Source organism: Mercurialis annua, linkage group LG8 (genome assembly GCF_937616625.2).
Source record: "Mercurialis annua linkage group LG8, ddMerAnnu1.2, whole genome shotgun sequence".
Classification (NCBI taxonomy): domain Eukaryota; kingdom Viridiplantae; phylum Streptophyta; class Magnoliopsida; order Malpighiales; family Euphorbiaceae; genus Mercurialis; species Mercurialis annua.
Genome location: NC_065577.1, coordinates 42,359,030 through 42,370,693, shown reverse-complemented (window position 1 = coordinate 42,370,693; position 11,664 = coordinate 42,359,030). Strand labels below are relative to the sequence as shown.

Sequence of the window (11,664 nt, the reverse complement as noted above, 5' to 3'; positions counted from 1 at the left end):
ATTTTTATACCTTTTAGGGGGAGATGAAATGCCACGTGAGGTACGTGGCATTCAGGTTGGGTCATATATGTCGTCACGTGGAATTCAATATAATATCTCGTCACGTGGAATTCAATATAATATCTTGTACTACAGAATGAATCCATTTTGATAGAAATAGAAATTTGTTTACGAGAGTTAATATATTATTATAAAATTATGTATAAATAAAATATACAAAGGTAATAAATAAAAATTAAAATATAATCCTAAAAATAAAAGAACAGATATTATTGATGAAAAATTATCAATATTTATAGTGTAAATTCCATGAAAATTCACGAACTTTACACTAAATTTCAGTTTAATCACGACTTTTAAAAGTTGACTTATAAATCTATGAACTCTCATTTTTTTCAATTTATCACCGATTATACTCCGGTGTATTTTTACCTTTAATTTTTTTTCAAATTCACTGTATTCTGGTGGCCACGTCAATAAAAATACACTTAAAATTAATTTGATAATAGATTTCAAAAAAATAAAAGTTTATAGTTTTATATGATAATTTTTAAAAATCGTGATTAAAATAAAATTTTATATAAAAGTTATATTTTTTTTATAAAATTAACCCATATATATTATAAATATTTTTCAGGATGCAAATCTCAGTGTACATCCCATAAGTCAAATATTTCTAAACATCCCTAAAGCAGGGGAATAAACAAATAAAGAAAATGATTAATATCGTATACTTGCCATTTTAGCTCAAACTAGCTCCAAATTTCCTGCAAAAATACAAAATATTTATAATTAAAATTAAAAACCCATAGTAATTACCTTAAACAAATTAAAAAAATATAAAATGTAGGCTCTAATTTTAAAAATAATTATTAAAAATATATGCTTAAGTACTAATCTCTTCTCTGTATATATAAACCAACAGCCTTCACTCTCAGTTTTATAACCCTAACTTAGTAAGTTTACCATTTTCCTCTTCCTCTCAAGAATGTGGCCCGACTGGCTGAGATCACCGAGCAGGTCACCGAGACAACCACCGCAAGCGGCGGCGCATCCACCGCCGAGAACAACTTCACCACCGCCAAAATACTTTTCCTGCTCATCTTTTAAAGACATCCATACCCTTCTCTTAGAAGACCAACCCGACAACAAATACGGATCCATCTCCCTCCACCACCGCCAACAAAACCCGCCCAATTCCCCTCGGAAACCGTCGATTTTCCACCGCGTACGGATCGCCACCTCCCTCCTCCGTAACCACCGCCAGCAAAATTACGAAAATACCCTCAACAGCTCAAAATTACCAATCATTTCACCGCCGCCGCCTAACATAGATGACCTTCAGATAATCCTGTACTTCACTTCACTCCGCATTGTACGGAAAACGTTTGAAGATTGCAGGACCGTCAGATCAATCTTACGTGGATGCCGGATCCCGATCGACGAACGAGATTTGTCGATGGACAGCAAGTATTTAGATGAGTTACAGGTGATTACTGGGTCCAAAAAAGTTAATTTGCCATTAGTTTTTATTGGAGGGAAATTTATTGGTGGAGTTGATGAGGTTAGAGAATTAAATGAAAATGGTGATCTGAAAAAAATGATTAGTGGGTCATTATCTTTAATTAATGATAATAATAGTAATACTAATAATAATTGTGATCTTTGTGGAGGGCTGAGATTTATTCTGTGTGAACAGTGTAATGGTAGCCATAAGATCTATATGGAGAAATATGGGTTTAGAAGCTGTACTTCTTGTAATGTTAACGGTTTGATTAGATGTCCGTTGTGTTTTCCGGTGTACCGGCGACGGACTTCGACTTAGCTTAGAAGAGCTAAAAATAATTATTAAAATTAGAATAGTTTTTTTCTTTTTTGAAACATTTGGTGTGGAATTATAGAAAATTAGGGATAAATGATAAATCCCATTATGGATTTAATTGTTAGTTGTGCTTATGGAAATGGGATTTATTTATTTAGGTGTTTTAAATTTTTGAGTTTTTGTATATTGGAAATGTTGTTTAGGATTTTTTAACTTGCCAACAACACATATTTTAATTAGTGTTATGGTTAATGGTTTATTGACTATTAATTTGCGAAATTTATTTATTTTGGTTCCATGTATATATACACGGAAAGTTCTTACTTATACCGAGTTCATATTTTATTTCATAGATCAAATGAAAAGTAAAAATAACCAACGAGTTATAGATCAAATGATATAAGCGTCGAGCAACATTCTGCTAAGGTTGTAGGTTCAATTTTCTCGCAAGCGCTTCTCTTTTTATTAAAAAAAAAGTTAAAATAAATACATATATGTTGATTTTTGATATTTTTATTGATTGGGTCCATAAATAACGTATAGATTCGGACTAAATGAAAAAAATTATATATATACATGTCTTCTAAAGTTGTGGCAAAGTATTGTATTGTCAATTGTGCTTTTTATTATGCATTTTTGATTGAATTTGTGGGCTCTAAATGATAGGTTTCCTATAAATAATTAATGTGTTCATAGGGAAACATTCAATTATATGACAAAATTGGTAGCAGACAACTCAGAAATATGTTTCTTGAGGTTTTTTGTTTTTTTGTTTATTTAAAATTCAATATATTTATTGTGAAACTTGGTAAAAATTGATTGAATCTTAAGGAAATATGGGTTGGAACTTAGAAGACTTTAATTAGTCAAAAAACAAAAATTATTAATGAAATTCAAATTTGTTAGAATATCATAGGATAACATATTAAATAATTAGAATTACTCTTTAGCTTCATAGTATGGATTAGCATTTTAAATAAAGTATGCTAAATTTTGACTTTGTTTAAAATAATTTATCAATTTTGATTTTATTACCAAAAAATTAATTAAAAGGTTGTTATAAATTGAAAACTCATGAGAAGGTTTAGTATTTTTAGAAATAATATTTTTTTTGTAATTAAGAACTTAAGAAAACATTCATTATTTGTAGTTATTATAAAAAAAAATTAAATTAAATAAAGAGTCTAAATAAATTTTAAATCTACAAGGATGATGAAATTAATAAGAGCTCATATAAATTTGAAATTCGCAAAATGGGCGTTAATACTGTTTCAAAATTATATATTTAATATAAAAGCAAATTGTTCTACATCTTCTATCATTTTAAAAAAAAAATGTGCATTAGTACACTAGCTCGTTGTCAAAAATTTAATTTAAATATTACAATATAAATAATTGATTGATTAATTATTATTTTTTGTAATTTTTTAAAAAACATTCCTTTTTTTTTTGGCCTAGTCTTTGGATATCATATATTTATACATAGACTTATTTGTTTTCACCCGTATTTTGTCACTCATGTTGAAACTCCTTTTAATAATGATACATATAGTTTTTATTTTTTGAATTTAGTTGTGCATGCGATAATTTATCTTGTTGCAATGGAACTTTCACATTTAGTATTTTTTGTGATCGTGTCTTATACATCGCTATTGTAAGTATATTTGTATCCTAAATTATTCTTTTAAAATGACATGAACATCCTTCATTTTCTGCCAGCAAAAGATATATATTTGGTACCAAATTTTGTTTTTATTTATGTTAGACCGACAATTATCTGTACATGTATTATATTTCTCTAGACGTTTTGCTTGTCTTGTTCGATTACACAATTAATAAAGGGTTAATTGCAAATGCATACACGAACTTTATCCTAATTTGCAATAACAACATAAACTTTGAAACTTGGCAATGTCAGTAACCAACTTTTATTTTTTGGCAAATTGGTACACCGACCAATCACGCAACGACACATGGCAGTATATTACAATGTCCACGTTAGTGTTTTTCTAAAGTTGGTTACTAACATTGCCAAGTTTTAAAGTTTATGTTGTAATTGCAAATTAGGGTAAAGTTCGTGTATAAATTCGCAATTAACCCATTAATAAACGACATTTATATTTTTGAACAATATTATTCGATAATTTAAGTTTATATGAAAAATATATCGTTGAAATTAAAATATTCAAGAAGCTTTTTGGTAGCAGTTCATTTGTATCATCTACATCATGACAATCTCTAGTACAACTTTGATGGTAAATTTTATTTGTTATATCATTCAAAAATTATGGTTTTTGCGATTGTAAAAAGAAAAGGAGAGAAAAATTTAAGAATTATCGGTAAAAATTACCCTAATGAGAGTTATTATTTATTTCTTCATTCCTGCACCATGAAAAAAATGAAAACGGCAACAAGATATATGCAATGTACCTTTGAATTCTTTTTACTTTATTTTATTATTCAGCTTTTCAAGCTTTATCTCAAGAAGCAAATTATAGGTTTAATAATAATATCAATGTATATTATGCAAATATTTTGAATTTCTCCTTAACCGTTATATTTCAAAAAATCTAATAAAAAATGTAAGATAATTTACAAAGAAACAAGTTTTAATAAAACATTATAGTTGACTACTGCAAAGGAAAAATTCGGCGTATCAAAAAAAATCAAAGTAAATATCTCTAATAGAATCTCCAAAAAACCAATAAAGCTAAATTTATGAAGAGCGAGAAGATCCTATTTTCGAACAATCATCCGAAGTTGAGATTTTCTTTAATTTTAGTTTTTTTATTCATTATTGAATTGTTTAGTTTATTTTTGTATCAAATATTTTATTTTTATTGTAATAATATTTGGCAGCGAGAAATCTAATTTCTCGACTGCAGCCTTTTACTTAAGAAAAACATTATAGTAGTAAATTTGTACTAGTAATATTTAAGCTAAACTTTTGAATGCCAAATAAGAATGAGGCTGGTCTTTCTTATCCAAAACGACAACTCATATTCACATTACTTCCCTTCCCTTATGTGTTCAGATTTGCTTATTTTTACAACTCATTGCCAATAGAAAGTTAACTAATAAAATTCCAAAAATGAAAGATAGATAATAATATAACCGTTAAATTTTTTAATTTCAAATAAACAATCATTAGCCCCATTCAAACGTATATATCATTTGTTTTCACTTTGATTATCTAATAATTTCATGTCATTTAGATTCTTATCTTTTAAAACCTAAATATTTAAATACAATTAATTAACCTTAATAATTAAAGTTTAATATACTTTTTAATATTGACAAGATTTATACTACTCTACTTTGCATCATTAATCAAAGTGCAATAGTTGCCTTTTTTATCGTTTGGAGAAGAACGATCATGTGAGGAATTGAACCAACGATCTTAGTAAAATGTTGTTCAACGCTTATATTATATGAGTTTTTTTTTGATAAGTTATATTATCATGAGTTATAATTTATTAGTGCAATTGTTACAATATGATTTGATAAGTTATTACATGATAGCTAAACTATAATTATTTAAAAATTACTAAATTGATTTGAATACTAATTGTTAAAAATAGTATATAAGTAAGCTAGAGTTTACATGATGTCATGAATTAAATTTTTCCATAAACGCCGAACATTTCCCTTTCTCAAATAATAAGAAAAAATTGTCAAAAAAATAGTATGATATATTACTTAGATTTTTGTCTTTCTTTACATAAAATATTATAGATATCAAAGTATGTTAAACTCAAGTGGCAAAATTTAATTTGATTAAATTTATATAAGTACAAATTTCAAATGACTTGTTTGAGATTCAAATATTTCTTCTTAAACAGGCCTAAGGCCTAGCCTACTTATTCTCAACCTAAGATGAAGGGTCCCCTTCAAATCTTGGGCTTGCCTGTGGGCTTCATGCAACCTTTTCCAAAATAGGAGAAAATAACAGATGAAATAAATACATCTTAATAGCTCAAAAAGATTCGGATCGGACCTACTTGGGCTTGATTCTTTTTTAAATCTAAACCCAAGCATGGTCCCGACCATGTTCATCCCTTATATTTACAACTCAATTTCGGTTCATTTATTGCATTTATACAAAATGTTATCGACTTATATTAAAATTTAAATTATAAAAATTCAAATGCACACAAAAAACACAAAAATTAATGCCAAACTTCGATCCAAATGGGCCGGACTTGGATGGATATCGGCCTAACAATGATATCTACTTCCCCTCTACTCATATATAATATAATGATATTTGTAGTTCTATCATATTGAATTTTTTTATTAGTGTTTATTATATCCGTTTAATCTTTTTTACTGGTTAAACATATAAGAAACTTATTTAATAAAAAATCCACAATTGAAGAAACTTTTTGTACAAAATTGAGATCCCACCATTTCCAATATGAAGAAGCAAATGCAAATGACATTTGGGTCCGACCATGAGCAATAATACTTCCATTTCCTATACTAAGGGAACCAAATCTAAATTATTGAGTTGGATTATTCCATCATATATGATTCAATAAAGGCTAAATGTCAAAAAAAAAAAATCAAATTATTAAGTAAATTTGTGTTTTTATTCTAAATTTTAATTATTTTATCTAAATTTAATTTTTTATTCATAATAAAACTCTAATTGCTCAATTGATTTAGACTCACATGCGATTGTTGACCTAACTATTGTAAGTAATGTATGAGTCATGTATAATTTTAATTTAGTTTTATTTAACATGGCAATACTCGTCACAACTAGATCAACAATTGCAATAGAAAAATTAAATATAAAAGATTTGAGTAGAACTATAAATACTCAAAATTATTTAAATTATTTGACTTTATGTGTTTATAATTTTTTAAATAAAATAACGAAAAATGAAGAAACCGTCTCCATGCATTCAAAAATCAAATTATTCGATTTCTCCAAAAAAAAAAAAAAAAACTAAATATGCATGTAGATTTATAATATTTGCTTCTTAAAAAAATAAAAAGTTAATTTAATTATTTAATTGACATTACAATGATTTTTTTTAAATATATAATAATGATATTTAGAACTTCGATATATCTTCAAGTATCAAATGAACTAAAGTAACACAAATTAATCTATTCAAATTTTAATTACATGCAAGTATTTAAAATATCCCACAAACAGTTATAGGATTTGAATTATAAACATATTTATATATCTTTTTAAGAAACTATATTTATATACATATCTAATACTAACATTAAGAACCAAACAAAAATGATAGACTTCCAAATGGTGACCTTATCTCTCAAATGTTTATGAAATTGATTGGTTCAAAAAAAATTAAATTTCTCCAAATGATACAAAATTAAAATGTATGGAACTTTATACTTGGACTGGTTCAAGATATGAGATAATGACTATTCATTTCTTTCCTTTTCTGTTTGTTTTATTATAAAAGATTAAGACTGTCAATTGCCGCTATGATTTATACTGACTCACATTAATTTGGTTTATTTAGATATTTTTATATCGAAATATATTTTATAATTCACTATTTTTTGACTTTTCTTACATTATAGTATTTCATTTGTGGAATTTCATTTTAAAAATATATATCTTCAATAATTTTTTTTTACTCATCCACTCTTTAAATATCACGTTAAATGGATTAAAAAAAAGACATATAACATTATCTTTTTTATTAAAGGCTAGAACATTATTAAATAAAGTGAGAATAATATAAAAAATATGATCACTTAATAATAACAAGTGAGCCATTTTGAGATCTTATAAAAATAGGTCGAGCCCTAACAATTAATTTTATATATTTAATAAATTAATATAATAAATAGTTGTTAGTTTTATAAACATCAAGCAAATATTGATATATGAAAAGATAATTTTAATATTTATTCAATAACTAATAGTTGATATAACTTTATTAAGTATTTAAATGAAAAATAATCTATCACAAAATAAACTATTTTTCATAATAAATATGTTTTTTTTTATAATTATAACTTTTTTATGATTTATAAAAGTATATAAAATAAATAATTATGATGTAATAATTATAATTTTTTAGCTATTTTTTTAATTTATATATATTATATATATATCATTTATTATTAAAATTTTGTATGATCATTTGTAACTTAATCCATTTATATTTTATATTATAAAAATAAAAATATTAAATATTAAATAATAATTATAATGTATTATATTAAGATATAAACATAGACGGCTAATTAAGATTTATATCACCTATCAATAACAACTATTAACTACTAACAACAACTAAATCAATATCAACATAATGATACTTAAAATTTTAATTTGTTCTTTCGATCATGATACAATACATACAAAGTATTTATCCCATGCAACGGTTGTCCCATGCCATATTTACAATAAGCCAATGAGCAATTCTGATAGGAATTTTTTTAATTAATATTCAATCGTACAATTCCACATGACTAACGCACAATTGGTTTATAGTACGAATGACATAACGTAACAGTTGTATCCAATAATTTTTCATACATGTAATTTGAGCAAAATCAAATTAATGTTAACTTATAATCTCTATTAGTTTAATTAGTTAATTATAAGCAAAGGTGTTAACACTACTATATCTAAATGAAAACTCATCATAGCTTGCAACAGAGGTAATTAAGACATGGCTCCTCACCTGGGCAGATCATAGATTACCCAAATTGTACTCCACTCCTTTCTATTTCTTTTGATGAACCACAAAACAATATCCTAAAAATTCATCCCAATTTTGTGTGTTTTATGAGTTTTGGGTGGCACAATTATTGAGCTTTGATAAGGACCAATTTGATGTAGACATACTCTATTAATTCTATTTCATCCTCTCCTCCATTACTAATTTGTTTTTTCATCAACTAAGTAAAAAATTTGTCTAATTCACAATTTTAAATCTATAGAAGTGCAATAATAATCATTGCATATTATTGAATTAATTACAAAATAAATTATAAAATTTACTGTGTGTTTTAATTATATTACAGACTTTACAACTTGATAAAATTAATCACTAATTTTTTTTATTTTTGACAAATTGAAATACCTGTATATTTTATATTGGAAAAACGCTGATATGATTGATGAGACGATGCATTTTCTGGCATCTATAACATAGTTTTTTCAACGAATAATCATTTTCGTATTTTAATTTGTCAAAATATGAAAATTGATGTCCGATTTTATCAAATCTTAAATTTATATTATATTTATTGATTTTTCTAAAATTTATATTTTACTTTGCATGTAATTCTTTTTTATTTTCTGCAATTATTATCTATTTATATGTTGAATAGTTTGATGTAGTAACCATAACACAAAAATAATGAGTTTTAAACGCTGCATCGAAAAATAACTATGAGATACCGAAAAACAAAAATTTAAATCTATTTGAAATGCATTATATTTCATTTAATTTCTTGATGATAAATTTACTTTTCAGGATAGTCAATTATAGGCTAATCTAAGGAACATTAATTTTTAAATTAGCTTTAATATACGATTTTATTACAATTTTCATTGTTTGTTATAGTATGCAAAGCATTTATAGTATTTTTTTGTAAATTTATTGAAGAATGAGTTTCTCCTTCTCTATCAAGATTATTATATAAAAAAAAGCATATTTTCCATGTATTTATATTTTTAATAATATTTTTATTATTAAATTAATATATTAATATATTTTTACGGACTGTCCTTGACTAATATATATCGCGTGAGTTAATTTATATTACTAAAAAGATAGATATTTGATCCATTTTACTATTCAATTTTATGTTGTATTATCTAAAATCATCAGTATAAATTAAAAAACTTTAATCAAATAAATATAATTATAAAAAGCTAAATTTCAATGTAAATTATAAATAAATATTTAGTAATTGATCAATAAATAACATATAGTATTTCTAATAATTTCTATTAAAATGTTACTTTAATAATCTATATTTTACTGTTTCATAATAGAAGTAAATTTATAATTATACTAATACTATAGTATTGAGATTGAAATATTATATTAATAATAAACTTAATAATTTTTAATAAAAGTAATATAATTGTAACAAATTATATTAAATTAATATACAAATAAAAATAAGATAATTACTGAAAAATAATAATTAAATAACATGTAAAATAAATCATAGAATTGAGATAATATTTATTATAAATATTTTTATTATAAAATAATAAATTAAATGAATAATTCCAATCAGGGCATTGTGCATGTATATATAAGTCAAATAAATGAAAACCCTAGAAGACGGCAAACATATAATACATATAATAGCCATGTGAGAGCCCATGTGGACATTAGGTCAAAAATATTTTCGGCTCATTTTTATTCCATGAAATTATTGGTTAAGTATATATACTCATATATATTAATTGCATAAAAATACTTATTACATACATTAAATCACACACACAAATAGTAATTAAGATATCTAATACACACTAAGATTCTTATAGTGATTTTAAAATTCTTGGCCGTCATCATTGTCAAATTAAAAAAATTGTTTTTCCTTCAATTTAAAGAGAAGCAAATGCATTGTATTGTAGGCCAAATGTAGTGGGAGTTTGTGTTTTTCTTAAGCAATTTAAAGGATTTGCAAAAACCCTAGCACCATACTTTTTAATTTATAATTATGTTATAACTTATAAAATTTGTTAAAATTATCTTCATTCCGAACCAAATCATGTTTCAAATCTAAATATTCAATTTTTTTTATTAATTACGATCAAGTTTTCAAAAAATATAAATGTCTAAATGTTAAAATAATTGTTCAACTTAAATTCGTAAAGGTTTAAATGCGACAAACCCTTTCAAATTGAAAAAATAATATGAAATCTAAACAAATGATAAAAGACGTATAATACTAGAAGTTTAGATGAGCAACCATTTATTATTATGAATAACTAGCGCGTGTTAGCATAGATGCAATGATATATATATGTACACTATTAATTTTTCAACTTGTTTAGATAAAAAAATATAAAAATTAATGTCATGGAGTAGGACATAAATCAATCTTAAATAACCATTTATTATTATGAATAACTAGCGCGTGTTAGCATAGATGCAATGATATATATATGTACACTATTAATTTTTCAACTTGTTTAGATAAAAAAATATAAAAATTAATGTCATGGAGTAGGACATAAATCAATCTTAAATATGGATATACTAATAGTTAATATAACCCTAATTTAATGCAAACATCAAAAAGCAACCTATATTACCCAACTAGATTTAATTACAAAAAACAAAATATAACATAGATTTTTTCAACCTACGAAAAAAAGTACAATGCTTTAAAGAAATTCAAATATTTACTGTTTTCATAATATAATATATTTTTATTATGAACATATATACATCCACTCAATTAAATTAATTAAAATTAACTTTACACATATAGAATTTACTACATAACTTTTCTTCTATAAATTTCGTATACATTTAGATAACTTAATTTTGATGAATCTCATTTAATGACTACAAATTATCTTATCTAATTCTATACTAAATGAAATTAAAATTTCAGTTAGAAATAATAAAAATAATATTTACTTAAATGTTTTAGTCAAATGGGTAAAAACAACAATAAATTAAATAATAACTAGAGCAAACTACTCTAAAACTTCACATGTATATCATAATTCACAGTTTGATACTTCTTATTTAAAAATCAAACGATTTGGTATCTCAATTTTAATTTTGCAAACACTTACAACCTTCTGTTAAATATAGGTAACAAATCAATAAGGGAATTAAATGTGAGGTACCAAATCATTTGAA

The 11,664-nt window shown here is 24.6% G+C and overlaps 1 protein-coding gene across 1 annotated transcript; it reads left to right on the top strand.

Annotated features, from left to right (window-relative positions):
- Positions 1–927: 927 nt before the first annotated feature.
- LOC126659469 (uncharacterized protein At5g39865-like) lies at positions 928–1,990 on the top strand. Its single transcript, XM_050352760.2, has one exon. The coding sequence runs from the start codon at positions 989–991 to the stop codon at positions 1,823–1,825; it is 837 nt and encodes a 278-aa protein (XP_050208717.1). The 5' UTR covers positions 928–988; the 3' UTR covers positions 1,826–1,990.
- The last annotated feature ends 9,674 nt before the right edge of the window (positions 1,991–11,664 follow it).

What these genes read in the sequence shown, in the direction of transcription:
- LOC126659469 (XM_050352760.2), top strand. Translation starts at nt 989, where the DNA reads ATGTGGCCCGACTGGCTGAGATCACCGAGCAGGTCACCGAGACAACCA.